The sequence below is a fragment of the Borostomias antarcticus genome (assembly GCF_949987555.1).
Source record: "Borostomias antarcticus genome assembly, chromosome: 5".
NCBI classification, from domain to species: domain Eukaryota; kingdom Metazoa; phylum Chordata; class Actinopteri; order Stomiiformes; family Stomiidae; genus Borostomias; species Borostomias antarcticus.
The window spans coordinates 30,843,136-30,859,196 of NC_140238.1; the positions used below are offsets into that span (position 1 = coordinate 30,843,136).

Genomic DNA, 16,061 nt, shown 5'->3' on the forward strand with positions numbered 1-16,061 from the left:
CCTAGACATACCTCTTTCTTTACCTCACTCCCTTCTTTCCACACACACGTCATTTACAATGTGGTGTCCACCAGTCCGTCGTGTCTCCAGCTGTACCGAACGTCCACTACAGTTTATCTTCTGACCAGGCTGGACTACATGTCCTTGCTGTGTGTGTGTCTCCCCTCTATGGTGCCCTGCCCTGCCCGTCAAACAGGAGTCCCGCCTCCTCTGACACGTGACTGGTAGAGGGTGGGCAGGGGGGGAGGGACCACTTACCTCTCTCTGTTGTCTTGACAATAGGCGGCGCGTGCTTTAAACCGCGCCACAAAACCCACAGATTCTACCTCACCTGTTATCTCAGCGCAGCTGCCCTTCTGAGTGCAAACACACACATGTTCACTCACACACACACACACACACATGCGCGCGCATGTTCACACTTGCACAAACAAGTTGCCAATATGGGCCTATCTGCTCCCCTACTCCACCAGGCAGTTTAGGTCTAGTACACCCCTCTGGAAATAGAAGAGGCCATGGATCAACATAGCAGTCTTTTAGTTCTTCTTTTTTGTTAAAAGTTTTGTTAAAAGTTCTTTAACTACTTTTATCACACAACGGGACCAAGAGTCATTCTGGATTCCCCCTTTGTTCAAGACAGGAACTTCATAAAGGTCATCAAAGGAATTGTGACTGATAAACTCACAGGAAACTGTCGGAGGAAGAGACCAATGGAAGCCAATGTTGACTCCCTGGGCCAGGCCAAAGCACTGTTGTCATGGCGAACAGGAAGTAGACTAACTAAGACTGAGTTCAGCGGTATTCACCTGTGGATGGATACGTATTCGCCTGTGAGGCGGAGGGATACGGTGGCTCTAACTGTGGCAGGTGGAGACGTGACTGAGGCCAAGCCATTACAACCTGCCACAGTGTAAATGTACTATATAATATATGCTACCACAGCATTCACAAGAACACCCCTCGCCCTGCGAGGAAATAGATGCTTCAGTGGGTCACCAAGCCTTCGAAATGACTCTCGGACTGTCCTCCTCGGGCATCCATTCTTAAAATCTAGCTCTGCGTTTCCGCCCTCAGACCCCCACCCGATCCAGCACACGCAAAAGTGATTAGCAGGTTTTTATTTTGCACTAAAGCCACGACCCCACCCTGTCATTTTAGTGCTACACACCTCCTGGTGGCCACTGAAGCCAGGTTGCCACTCCCACGACGATACCCCTGCATTCAGTGTTTCAGGGAGGTGAAACATCTCCTCCAATGCAGACAGACATGTGCTGTATGTCCTTACTCTGCATAATGGACACTCAGACCCGTGTTTCATTCGACATTTCTACCTAAATGTACTCTCAAGTTGTACCCTACTAGATACCCCACCTCATATCCCAATCTCTCTGCCTCACCACCCCTGCAACTAATTCCTGGACAGTCTTAACAGCCCTAGCCCAAACATTTGCTACCCTTCTACCCCGCTCGCCCTGCTCTAAGCCCCCCCCCCCCCCCCCCCCCCCCTGCGACCCCCCCTGCTTTCTGTGAAGCCAACAGTACTGTGACAATGACAACAACATCAACCATGAATACGAACCCATCGGTTCTTACTGAGCTGCAAATGAAGTCATTCAAACACACGACGAGCAATAGACTGATGTCATGAGTATAGAATAACCCATGGCTGGGTTTTTCGTTCAGATACACACACAGCAATATGTAGAGAGAGTATTATATACAATACACAAACAAAACGATTGTCAGGCTTTCATTTCAATACAGGGTTGTGTGATATTCTGTATGATAACCTACTCTTAGCAACACTGTGAACTATAGCCATGTTCAACTAGACTATGGCTGTGAATATGGGCAGAGAGGGGCTCGCCACGGCTGTGTCACATGTTCTCCTTAGGTCACCCCAGATCTTAACCATTAGAGCGCGTGACAAGAGACATGTCAAACAGCCAAGCGGTCCCTTAGCTGCTGTCCCTCCTCTCAGACAGAACCAATCGCACCAGCACCGATGAGCACACTGCCTTCAGACACGCTCAATCGCACCAGCACAGCATAGCCGTCTCTCTCTCGGCAAGTCAGGACTCAACAGTGCTTTTCAAGGCACGTCTTTCTCATGTCTCCCCCACTCCTGCTCTTTCCTCTGATCCTGTTCCCTCACAACCTTAAGGAACCATCGCACAACTAACTAACTAACTTACTTACTAACTAACTAACCCAGGGAAGTCACCTGTAAATGACCATCCTCACTTAGCCTCGCTCCCTCACAACATCCACCAACTCCCACAACTCCCACAGATTGTCTGACAATCTGGCCGATCCCTCTCCCTCTCCCAGTCCCCCCTCCTTGCACTGGCCCTTACCCTGGACACCCAACCCTATCGCACGCTACCCCACCTGCCGCACCTGCCCTTATCCCATTTACCCCACCTATCCCGCACTAACCCACCTGCCCCATCTACCCTAAAGCTACATCTGCCCCATCTACCCTAACCACACCTGCCCCATCTAAACTAACCACACCTGCCGCACCTACCCTAATCCCATCTACCCCACCTATCCCGCACTAACCCACCTGCCCCATCTACCCTAAAGCTACATCTGCCCCATCTAAACTAACCACACCTGCCCCATCTACCCTAAAGCCCCTATCTACCCTAACCACACCTGCCCCATATACCCTAACCACACCTGCCCCATATACCCTAAAGCCCCTATCTACCCTAAACCCCTATCTACCCTAAAGCCCCTATCTACCCTAAAGCCCCTATCTACCCTAAAGCCCATATCTACCCTAAAGCCCTATCTACCCTAAAGCCCTATCTACCCTTCCTTCCCCAACCAAATGAAGCACCTAGAAGAGAACAGCAGGGGAGACAATCCCAGGTACATGAATATGTCCTCGTGAAGAATGTAAGAAAAGACCATTTATGAGAAGTCCCAGACTCTGAGATGTTGTGCACTAAAAGTTCTTGGTGGATCTTTGTCACACTTTGGGGTCATGCTTTTTCCACACTGTCTCTGACAGGGTGTGATGTTAATATGAAAGCCAAGAGAGAGAAAGAGAGAAAGAAATTACTTTAAAATACAAGTTCGCAACTTGGATAGTGTTGAACTTTTTTTGTATACTTGTTTGTTGTTTTTGCATTTGATTTTATTGGTAAGTTAATGTTCATGTTTTGTCTGAGCTTGACTGATGCTTTGCCGTGTAAAACAGCTGTACGCACTTTCTGACCATCAGTGCAGTGTTAGATAGTCATGAAACTTCACTCTGATCACAGTTGCTTTGTAATATTGATCGCTATAGATTGGGAGTTGAGCCTAAATGCTGATCTGGGTCTAGTGTTCCTATCCTACCATCCTAATGTTAATCTTTAGGTGGTTCATAGTCAGTCTGACCCCAGATCAGCAGTGTAGGGACAACTTCCTCCTGCGCTCTATTGGTCCGCCGTATGTCTGTCTTAATGTTAACAGGAATATTACTTTTTCTATGAAAACGTATCACAGATAAACTAGAAAAATCACAAAACATAAACAAAACAAAAAAAAAAGATTTAAACAACTGTTCATACCTCAGACAATGAAATTTGCATCATAATGAAGGGGAGGGGGGGTGCACGGTTGACATGCATGAATAATGGCTGTATGCTCACTATGCTGTGGTTTGGTATATAAGGTCAACAATCCCGTCCTCAACGTATCGGTGGCTCACTGTCCACATCTGCTTTGTCCCCCCGTCTCCATCTTGCATAATCATGACATCACAACAGTGTTATATCTACAACCGCTCTCTCCTCAGAGTGATCAGGTGATTTTCTATGACCAATGGCGCCAGACAGTGAGTGTCGTCTCATTTTAAGTCGTCTCAGTATTGAAAGTAGTTGAAATAAGTATAAGGATTAAAATACCAGTCAAAACCATGTCAAATCATGTCAAATTCCATCCACGCCATGTACAAGGCCATGCATTGTTCTGGGTTATTGTGGTCATTCTTGGGGCTACTTGTCACATTTAATTGTTACTTTTTTCCCTTATGGATAATTCATAAGTAATGACAAATCAAAGGGTGTCATCTCAAGTTAAATATGTTAGACATGTAGCCTAGTTTAACAGGTAAGGTGCACTGTTTGTTAAGCTACATTTTTGTTTGACATAGAAACAAGGAAGCAAAGCGCTTAAAGCGACGGAAAAGATTCACCCACACCCTCTCTCTGTCCGTCCTACATTCAATCACCTGAGAGCTGGCTATGCAATCTGAATGGAGGGGTACCACTAACATGATTGATAGACAAGAACCACCTTCATGTCCTGTTCTACTATCTGAAAAGCCTCAACATCAGTACCCACTGTTCAAAACACCTGTGAAGTCAATGAGAGAAATCCTGTACAAATTACATTAAACTCTCACTCAGGTCAAATCCAATGCAGAGGAGAAAGACTGCTGCGTGCGTGCGCGTGTGTGTGTGTGCGTGTGTTTGGAGGGGTGGTGGAGACCGAGTGAGATCTGATTCCATTGGCTGTTTCGAAACTTTCAGTGTGCTCTGTGTGCCTGTGGATGTCTCATGCACTAGCCTCCAGTACCCATGATGCTTTGTGTTCTCTCATTACCCCAGTATGATTACAATGCACACACACAAACGTAACGCCCACTCTGGCACCTACTGTCACATAGTTTGGTAACATTTAGCATGAAGTAGCTCTTATAGCATTATCACATCCAGAAGAGCTACGGGGCTTCGCAGAACACTTCCAAATGTTCAGTCATCACTGTTGCTTCGAATAGCTTCATACCGAGATAGACAAGCTTTATCAGGCTTACGCGCGCTTTTTATAGCTGCGCTAATGACGTTAGGTCATTAATTAGGTCTCGTTAATCTCTAAAAGGAAACAGTAAGGTCATTATCATCAGGCATCAAGCTTCATCTTCACTCCCCCACATTAATGAAATTCCAGAACAGTAGGTAGGCTATTCCCGTCAGGTTTGTTTGTGTGGCTTCACCGTCAGACACGCGCACAAGTGCACGCTGGCTTTCACTTCACGCAATCATGACGTAGGGGAAGGCTGGAGGTGGCTGAACTCAGGTACACGAGAGAACAATAACCTTTTCACTTTAATAAATGATTCTTGTTTAGAGTCAACCATGGTCCGGTCATGCTTGTTCGGCTCTGTGCTGGTGTTGCCTGTGTGGAGTTTGGGAATGTTGCATGCAAATCGTGCAGTGTTGTCGCTGGCTGATTCTAGAGTAGCCTACAGAACATCACTACTAGGCTACTACTACTGAAAATCTATACTGTGTATGGTTAATGTTTAGACTGCAATTTAGTGTTTGGCTACATTCTGTGTGTGTGTGTGTGTACACTGCTCAGCAGGATCCCATGCTCACTGCTCATTCACACCTACATCTAACCGCAGAACCTTGGCTTACATAACGCATCCTTTCCGTTGGCTGGCCAGTTGGTTTATTTAGGCATACTTGTTCCGACCGGCAAATATGAGAGCAAACATTTAGTCATGCAGCACATTTATTTCTTTATGGTAATGAACAAGGATTAAAGTGCTTATTCGATTACATTTTTCACAGCCGTAGAAGCAATTTCATTTCATCCAGTGCACCACTGCAGAGTGACTCACTGCGGCTGTGGGGATAGAGAGGGTCTTATCACATCAGCGTATATATCCCCCAGTCCCCTGTTTCAACTGTATCTCCAGGTGGAAAGAGGATTTGGAACTATGGGGTCACAGAGGAGTCAGTCAGAACCATGTGACACGCCACCCTGCAAATCATGACATGCTACCCCGCTGGTCAGGCAGACACAGGTCACCTCCCACAAGAGGACACTTCTGAATGGAAACGAGGATCAGCTTGGCAGTTCCCGTGGTAGACCACTCATCTCACTCTCCCATCTCTTACATCGTGTGCCTCGACCACCGAACACTGTCCGCTAATACTGTACAAGAGACGCAAAACAAGATTGTCAGATATTAGACCTCAAGATTGGTTTAAGATGTGTTAAGAACGTTCAAAATTAGTACAGCCAGCGGTTGTGTAACTCCATCTACAGTTTAAACCCCAACATCCGGCTTCCTCTGAGAGCTCTTGGAGGCTTAAAAAACATCAGCCAAACTTCATTTCAACCTTTATTTATACTCGAAAGTACACTGAGGGGCAAGTTTCCTGTTTGAAATAATTTCCGAACTTGAAATGACCATGAGGTGAGATTACCTCAGTAGCCTACAAACCAGTCATAGACTTGGTGCAAATGTTTCCTTCAAAAGGCATTTGCTTGTTAAAAGCATATATCTTGCAACATAACTATGCGAGCGGGTGTCTCAAGATTATTAAAAGGTAAAACTATATAATTCTGAGCTAGATCAGGATTTTCATCCTCCACTTTGTTGTTGGATTGTCAGTTTGTTGAGGCTTTCCTATATTATAACAGCACCTTCAGGCAGCAGAGAGCAGCAACGCAGTAGAATTTACCCAACCACATAAAAACGGATATACTTAATCCCCATTAATCTATTAATAATTAACAAATTAGGCTCCTATAATCTTAGAAAAACGAGGCAGAAGCATTTGTTCAACCCTCTGAGAAAAGGTCATAGAATCTTTTTGATTTTCAGACAAACAAATTTACAATAGATCCAAAATATACAGAAATCCCAATATACTATAGAGAACAAATAGACAAGTGTATAACAGTAGGTAAGTAGGCTCCTTAGCATGCCTAGATCCTGCAGACGATCCTAAGGTGTGCAAGATGCAAGTGTCAAATCAAGTAGGTAAGTATGCCACGTTTGTAGGTTGTCCTGACCAAGGAGCCTTAGCACCCCCTCCCAGCTGACCCGGGTCCACAGTGTCAGCCAGTCAGGGGACGCAAATCGTGGCGGTCAGGGGACGCATGTCATGGCGGTCAGGGGACGCATGTCATGGCGGGATCAGTCTGTCACTGAAGGCGCTCCCCAGCCATTCTCCACGACGTCCCTCCGTCCCCCACTCTGAGTGCAGGCTGACCCCCAGGACGGACCCCCCCACCCTCCTGATCAGCCCATCCTCACGGCCGCAGCTTTGACGCTGCCGCCCCAGCGCCCTGCACAGAAGATGGCGCTCACTAATACTACAACAGACTGGTAGAACATTTTTTGTAATGTTCGACGTACTGTACATTGAAGGACCTGAGCCTCCTCACACGAAGTAGAGTTGGTTCTGTACCTTCTTAAATATGGCCACAGTGTATCCAGTCCATTCCAGCCTGTTGTCCAGGTGCACCCTTAGATACGTATATGACTGGACCACAGACCGGATTTCTGGTGGTCAAGCTTAAGGGGGGGGAGGTGGGGGCTATATATCCAGGCACACCATCATCCACGACCGTCAGGCCACACATTCCGTTGGGTGTCCGATATATCGGACAGTCCTGGATGACGTGGTCTGCGGTTTGTTCCTCGGCGCCACACTCGCACGCCGCACAGGACGCCAAGCCCCATCTGTGCATCGATGAGCGAAAGCGTCCGGAGACGGTTAAGCCTCACCCACGCCGGTCTGGGTAGGTCCATTCCAGTAGGGGAAGGACCGGCGGCCGGGATGAGATCACGGAGTCTGGAGGTGTTCGCCTCCCACTCCCACGTGCGCCAGGTGTAGTCCGCCCATCCTGTCCCCCATCTGTCAAACAGCTTCAGCTCATTGGCCCTTTCTTGGCTACCCTCCGTCAAATGGTTGGTCTGTTTGTAGCCAGTAATGACCCTGGTACCATCCCACACCTCTCTCACCTCGGTCTTCTACAGTCTGTCCTCCATATTCTTCTCCTCATTGTTCTTGGTCTCCTTGAGCTTCCTCTTCAGCAGCCTCTGTACACGCTTCATTTCCTGCTTGTCCTTCATTTCCGCCTCAAAGGCCCTCCTTTTTTAGGCAATACTACCAGCTCACATCTAGCAAACCTCCATATTCATATTCCATATGAAGCAGGTTCAATCTCATGTTTACTGCAGGCCTCCTGATTGCCTTCAGCTAAAATCAAGGCATTCATTTGGAGCTAACTAAACTCAACTCTCTGGTCTCAGGCAAGGTTACTCTCCAGGGTGGTTCTTGAACCACCTCCACCAAACTGACCTGTTGATTGTGACTCTGTTCTCTTAGTAATATCATCCAATATGCATATGTAAAATATCTTGTTTCTTCTCTGCTGTAGTATGTAGAATGTATTTACAGGACTATAAGCTGAATAATATTCTTACAAATGTTGGACTACTTCAACTAGACCAGCTTTTCCTCTGTGTAGGTATTTTGTTCCAAAGTCAGAAACTATAACTTTCAGGGCGACATAAATATCTCAACAGTTTACAGGCAGAGCACACACACACACATGCACACACACACATATACACACACGCACACACACACACACACATATACACATACATACACGCGCACACACACACACACACACACATCCGGATATTAACTGTGATTCTTCGTTCACCAGCTCACTCTACCAGTATTCATGCTTATGGCACGTAGTTAATGGTATAGTAATAAAACAGTATTTACTCAAGTCACTTCTTAAAATAAAAAAAGAAAGAAAGAAAAAGAAAAAAGAACAATAAATAGTCTGTTTCTGTGGGTTATTATAAATCCCAACAAAATGATCTACACCGTTACAGAACACTCTGTTGAATTATAAAGAACCATTCAGTTCAGATTAGCCTATTACAGTACCACATTCTAATATTCAGAACTATGTGATTTAATTTGTCTCAAGGCAAAAACTAAGTCTGTGTCTTGTACTGATAATGTGTTTTGGTGATCTGTCTGTTCTGTCTGTTGTTGTGTGTCAATTCATTGGATGGACAATCAGCAGGTGCCAGTGCGTGATGTTCACACTGCGTTCGTGGTTTTAAAGGAAGATATTTTTCATTGTTGCTGGTCTGTTTGCGATATATTTATGTAATAAATGTGTGATTATATACATGACTCCTTTACTTGTTAGAGTTTGAATCGTAGAGTCTCGCTTGGATGCTTCATATCCCTTAACATTATGGAGTTGGTCATCTTACAGGCTCTGTTTAAAAAAACAAACTTTGATTCACTGCCTCCTTTATTGACAGTTGTGAGTAAGAACACTAGTTGTTGTTATTATTATTATTATTATTATTATTATTGATATTATTATTATTATTATTATTATTATTATTAGGCTATTACAACCTGGTGGCCAGTAACCGAGAGGTTTTTCCATTGGTCATACCAAGGACAAGTGAACTCTGAACTCCAGCCTGGAGCTCTTGAGTTTGCTTTAAGAGGTTGTGGGAGAGATGATGTCACAGAGGAAGCTTTTATCTGCTCCAATCCGGGGAGATTTCCCCACCATCCCGCCGCAACGTCTCTTGTCTGTCTTGCTCCCAAACAGGGCTTCTCTGAACAGTGAAAAGAATGCAGTACATCCACACACATAGAGAGAGAGACTCACTCAGACGTCCATTACAGATTTTCCACTCAACAAAGTAAGGAAAAGGCCTTCCAGCGATAGTACAAAAATAGCACACTCATGTGCGGGCGCGCGCGCACACACACACACACACACACACACACACATTCAATTTATGTAGGCTACACTTACACACAACTCTGAAGCAATGAATGCCGGCAACTGTCTAAAGGGGCTTCTGTGAGAACTTCAACTGCACACCATTAAGGGGTCAAAGCACTGTCTGAATACAGGTTTATTCAAGCACAAGTTTATCCGCACCGCGAGTCTGCCATTCTCGCACGCTAGCACAAAACCCCCTCCTCTCTCTCAACACGCGCGCACACCCCCGCCCCAACAGACCCACTCATGCAAAATAGTGTTACATAAGCATGTTATCCTCTACTGCTAGCCGAGACATGTACTCAATTCAACTCTGAGGGTCGGATGAGGATAAGGGGAGGAGGGGGTGGGGGTGGGTGCTCTGTGGACCCACTCCCACACTTAGACCTACCCTTCCCGAAACAAAACATTACATGCAAACTCTTACACACACCTGCACACACGCTCACATTTGCATGCGCACTCGCTCACACAACACTGCGTATGCACTCAGACACACACAGACACAAAAAACTGCTTTCCATAGCTTCAATAATAAACTGGATGCTTAAAGGCCTTTGGTAAGGACTAGAGGCTTTGAAAGGGGAAATGAAGACGAAGGAACCAAGGGAGGGGTAGAAACGGAATGGGTGAGACAAGGGGGAAGGAAAGAGAGGAGGATTCAGACTGAGAATGAGAACTACATCAATTTAGATGTGTAGAACCTAAACACACTTGTAATATATTAATGAAGATCACACAAATTGTCGTCTCTTTCACCACTGGACTGGCCAAAATCTGGATTTCCAGCATTGAGAGACAGGAAATTAGGCTACCCCAGTCCTGACTGTTGCCAGTATGAAGCTAGAATCTAACTAATCTCAAAAGGATTTAATTTCCCCACACTGCACCATTTCTTCACCTGATGCTGGTCCAAATTGTTGTATCTGGCGCCCCCTCCTGGCAAATTATGTTACTTTAATGAGTGGTGGCCAACTCCATGTCGGAGTAGTGGGGACAGAGAATAACAGTTCTCAGATCGGTTATATGTTTTCTCTCTGCTATTTATAAAAATGATATGACTTGGGGGGGGGGGGGGGCTAGCTGGTCCTAGATCTGTACTTTTTTCATTGACGACTAATGGCCAGTCAGGGGCGGCACGTAGTTCAGGAGTAGAGTGGTAGAGCGGCCGGCTGGCGATCGCAAGGTCCCTGGTTCGATCCCAGCTCCCGGAGTGTGCCGAAGTGTCCTTGAGCAAGACACTGAACCCCGAAATCACTCACGTGCGGCACGGTGGCGCAGTAGTACTGTCGCCTCACAGCAAGAGGGCCTCCGGGCCTTTCTGTGCGGAGGTTGCATGTTCTCCCAATGTTCGCAAGGGTTTCCCCCATAAAAGAACCCAATATGAAAAACATGCAGAAATAACAGATCCCTGCTCATCTCAGGCAAAGACAGGAGCACTTTGTTGGTCCCCGGGCGCGTACCACGCACGCTGCCTACTGTCTGCTCCCGGCTTCCCTTGGGGGAAGGATGACAGGATGGGTGAAATGCAGGAGAAAATTTTCATCGGTGGACACATTTCACCGTTTTTGGTGCATAATGCATGGCGTGAGCATCTATTTGAAGTGTCACAGTCTATGTTTATAGCGATGAGAAACTGGAATCATGGGATGTCAAACGTTTGGGTGACACCATTTCCCCCTCATCAAAATCCCTGATTAGACACTACAACCAAGTTCCATGTAGAGTATCCGTCTAGCCCTTTACCCTAGATAACTAAATCCCCTGGGAGGGTCAGGTGTGGTACGTGGAGGACCTAAGAGAATGTGGATAAAGAAAACAAGGTCAAGGTCGGACTGATGGAGGGATGGAAGTAGATGGAAAGAAGGAGGGATAGAGAGAGGAGGGGCGATAGAGGCAGCTGGGCTCGTTTCAGACAGATTGCATCTTCATTTGTTCTCACCTTGGTTATCTGATGAAGTCGGAAGTTGTGATTCAGACAGCTAGCAGGACAAGAGTGGCAGTGAGATACTGTGTAGATCTGTGTACATACAGGCCTTGTCCACACAAACACTGGTATTTTTGAAACCAGGCGTTTTTCTACGCGGTTTGGCCTTCCGTCCACTCACAAACGGCGTTCCAGGTCACTGAAACCAGACTTTTTTGAAAAACTCAGTCCAGGGTGAACATTTTTAGAAACTCCACTTTCAAGTTGTCATGGGGACAAGAAAACCGCCGTTTTGGGCTTGTTTTTACATTGCTGTCACCTCCCGTTTTCATAAAATGCCGTAACGAGAACCGTGTGGACTCAGCTACAGAACTGTGCAGCTCTCGGTTACCAAAATGAAGTTAGAAAGTGAATGTGACAGCAAGCGGCTGACGTGCGTGTTACAGCCTCGTTACCATGGCGCCATTGAACAGAATGAGCCAGCGTCAGCCTAGGCAGCGTTTTTTTTGCATTTTCATGTGGACAGGGATTTTTTTTAAGGATGACATGAAGTAGGGAAAAAACCCAGTTTCAAAAATACCCGTGTATGTGTAGACAAGGCCATAACCTCTGACCATACCACACAGGGGTGATCATTCATCACAGACTGTCTACACATTTGATACATACATCACTGTGTAAGCAGGCTATGCATATGTCAATCCAATGCTAAAATGCTTCACAGTATCCGTTAATCATCACACATGCGCCATAACAATTCAGTACCATTGCTGTAGCTCGCTTCGTTTTCCCTGAAAAGTGGTGGGAATCTGTAATCCCGACCGTGCGGAACACCTCACTGGTTCCAGAACCTTCCCTCGGCCGCCAGTCTCTCGTTGAGCTGGCAGAGCTGGCGCAGGAAGCCGTCGTTGGGGCCGATCTCCCTCTTCTGGCGGACCATGGCCAGGGCGGAGTGGACGTCCATCCTGTGACACAGCATCAGGTAGGCGATGACCAGCGACGGAGAGCGGCTATAGCCCTCTTTGCAGTGGACATACACCTTACCTGGGTTGGACGACAGCGCAAAGGTGGATGTGTGTTAGGCTTGACCTTTGCCCTGTTTCGCAACAATACATGAACATCTATATCACATGTTGATAAATATCAAATAAAATAAAATACTTTTTTTAAGGTTATCATAACGCGCAAACTCACCCCTCCCACCGTTGTGTGCCAGGGCCTTCCCGATGAAGTCTGCCCCCTCGTCGAAGTACACGCTCAGGTCGAAGTGGTCTGTGTCGCTGGCGGGCATGCCATGGTAGACGATGCCCGTGCCGGCGTAGAACTCCGCGTTGGTGTTGACATGCATAAGGGAGTCGCCCTCGGCTGCGTTCAGGACGTGGGTGATTCCCAGGCGCTTCAGATGCGTCACGCTCATCGCCACAAACCTGTGGGACGACATATGGAGGGTCTTTGGATCACCTGGGTCCTTGAATCTAGCCCCGATATACAGCCCCGTCTATCAGAACGAAGTGAAACGTCCATTGGGGATAGACATTGATGATGACTATGGGTAACTATGGATATTGAACTTGGAGATATGATAACTATGGGTAATTTTCACTGGGTATCTTGACCTGAGTTTCAAATTTTTCACTATGCAGACTTTGTGTCACACCATCAGAAGAGTACCCAGCTTTAAGGCTTCAAGACAGCTGGGACATCCTTCAAAGCCGCCAGCTTACAGCCAGCAGACTTCCCTATACCCCTACACCTCCACTTCATCCCTTCTCTCCAAGACAAACCCTGTCCATTATTCATGACCTCTCTGGGGATACTCGGGCTAGTAGTGACATGAACATTACAGGCATGACTCTCTCTCTCTCTCTCTCTCACACACACACACACACACACACACACACACGGCTGTTGTTATGTAACTCCCTCATCAGTGCCCTCCAGACAGAGACTTTCCACTGAAACAATCATATCTTGAAGTGGGAAGGTCAGAGACACGGGGTTTGGACTTGCGTTAAGTTCTTGACCTAACAAATGCAGCAATATCAAACATGTCCTGCTCGCAAGCACGTGCGCACGCACAGAGCCACAAAATGCATTCAGGGGCAGAGGCCTGTGCTCTCTGAACACCATTTCTAGTTTTGTTACATTTTATGGTGTTAATTTCTTACAGTATGTGATTACATAATAACCCAACCATCAACTGGAGTGCTTATCTGGTGTAAATGATAATTGACTTCGTTGCCTAGTAGTTTTATAATATTTCTAGTGACCCTCCTAATAGACTATGGAAGCTTCCCGTCAACTTAAACCCCTGTGGTGGTGAGTATGTAGGCTAAGCCACCCCAAAAGTTATGCAGGGAATAAAACAAACATGTAATTACATAGACTGTATGGTTCATAATAAAGCCAAGACTAAATCGACTGCAGAAAGAGCATGCAACCAACTCACGCATCGCCGACATAAATCCCGGCAAACACTTCGTCGAAGTGGTGTAATGGCATGCTGAAGCAACCGCTCCCGTCTGACAGCAGTTCATTCAGCTGCTGTACGGACACTTCGAAATCTGTCATGTCGACTCCAGTGGCCTGTATTTATTCTTCATCCCAAACGTGGCGCAAGAGTGTCTGTTTACAGAGCAGGCTGGCAGGCACCGCACGGCCACCGTGCAAGTTCCCGTTTCAATCTCGCTGGTCTGGGCCAAGTTCGCGGTATCGGTTCATATTCTTTATTAGGCTATAACAAAAGTGTCATTCTGAGACTATTATTACATCCTCTCTGGAATGAAAAGGATTGAATATTGTTGGACTACATTTATTATTCATTCAACTGTAGAACGATAGCCTACGGTTTTCTTACTCTGTAAAGTGTCCATGAGTTGCAGCACTAATTTCAAACACAAAATGAGAAACGATATGCTATTTTAATTTTGTCTGACAACAAAAATCACCTGAATTCCCTACTCCTAGTCTGTAACAAAAGTGTTAATTGGCCCTCATAAACCACTATTATTATGATTATTATTATTATTATTATTAGTAGTAGTAGTAGTAGTAGTAGTAGGCTAGTAGTAGTAGTATATTGGATCAACTTTCCAGCATCAGTGAACAGTGATCCATCTTTACTGTGTTGTTTTGTTCTCCTCTGTGTTGCTATGGGTGACAATGGCAACTTCCTCTTTGAGCAGCTGAGCCAGATGGCTTGGGAGGAGATGAGACTTGATCTAATGTCTGAAGAACCCAGATCCTCTTCAGCAAGCCCCCCTGGATAGATGGGATTCTGGGGTCCACAGTTAAAGGGGAACTATTATGAAAACTCTACTTTTTACTTTTTAATTTTTTGGTGCACGTACAGTCCATCTGAGTCTCTGATGGGCCAAATAACACACTAACTTATAAGACAACCCAGTCATTTTTGTGGGCAACCAAATTCTGAAAACTGTGATTCAACAACCCATTCAGACTTGCCTGGGCTTCTGACATCAGAAGCCCCTGCACACTGTCCACTTCACTTGCAGATAAAACATTGTCCTATTAAAGTTTGTCTGCAAGGGAGGTAGACAGTGTGTGGGAGCTTTTTGTTTCATGTTACCTGTCGTATTACAGGACGTACAAAAGGTCTTTTTCCTTGACTCCAGAAGCCCCCCCATTTGAAAATCCTGAAAACCCTGCTGTGTTTGCGTTGTTTGAACTTCTGGAGGCGCGTGCAGAGTGTGGGCGGGGAGCAGCAGCTCATTTGAAGCTACAGACACAGAAACAACACCTCCAGAACAGGACTGAAACAGGATATAGAGGCTAGGATGCTTAATCTGACTGGTATTTTCAGCAAAAATGTTCAAAGACATGTTTGGGGGGACCCTAGAGATCTATATTAACTTGTTAACCAGGAGCATAATAGCAGACCTTTGATGCAGATTGATCTTGTTAAAGAGTCGAGAGACGTGGTCATCAAGAGAGCCGATGTTAAACTCTTATCTTGTGACATTGACAGGGATCCAGACATGTGCCTTTCTGATCTTTTAGGAAACTGTCTTGTGAGTCCACTAGCTACAGTACCATGGTTAACTCTTCACATTCAACATAAACATTGTCAATTAGGCTTATTGTGTGGGCACATGACAGCAAACCTTATGCATCACAACAAATTGCATTGAGCACCCTTGATATCCACGACCTGTAATGCAAGTCAATTTTATTGATATTTTTGCGAAACAATATACTGAGTATATAGTCAATTCTATGAGTAAGTAAATACTATGAATAATTTGAGAAGAAGGTTGTAGTAGCCTAAAGTGCAAATGTCACATTTATGGTCATGGTCATTTTGGGTTCACTTATTAATCTTGCCATGTCAACCTTTTAAAAATGACTTGGAGTGATGCTTTTTTGCCATCTGTATCATTCATTAATCATAGGAATACCAGTTAGATCCAATTCTGCTGTTTAAAGACATTGGCCGGGTTTCCTGATAAAGAACCTTCTTAAGGAACCCTTCTTAAGCAACCCTGTGCATGGGAGTTAAGAAGTACTTTGGAGTTAAGTGCTTCTTAACTCG

The 16,061-nt window shown here is 45.7% G+C and overlaps 1 protein-coding gene across 1 annotated transcript; it reads right to left on the minus strand.

Annotated features, from left to right (window-relative positions):
• Positions 1-12,310: 12,310 nt before the first annotated feature.
• LOC311308682 (dual specificity protein phosphatase 3-like) lies at positions 12,311-14,080 on the minus strand (the record flags this gene model as incomplete). Its single annotated transcript, XM_084437693.1, has 3 exons — positions 12,311-12,553; positions 12,704-12,936; positions 13,959-14,080. 3 exons carry the CDS (start codon positions 14,078-14,080, stop codon positions 12,345-12,347), a joined length of 564 nt encoding a protein of 187 aa, XP_084293819.1. The 3' UTR covers positions 12,311-12,344.
• Positions 14,081-16,061: the final 1,981 nt, after the last annotated feature.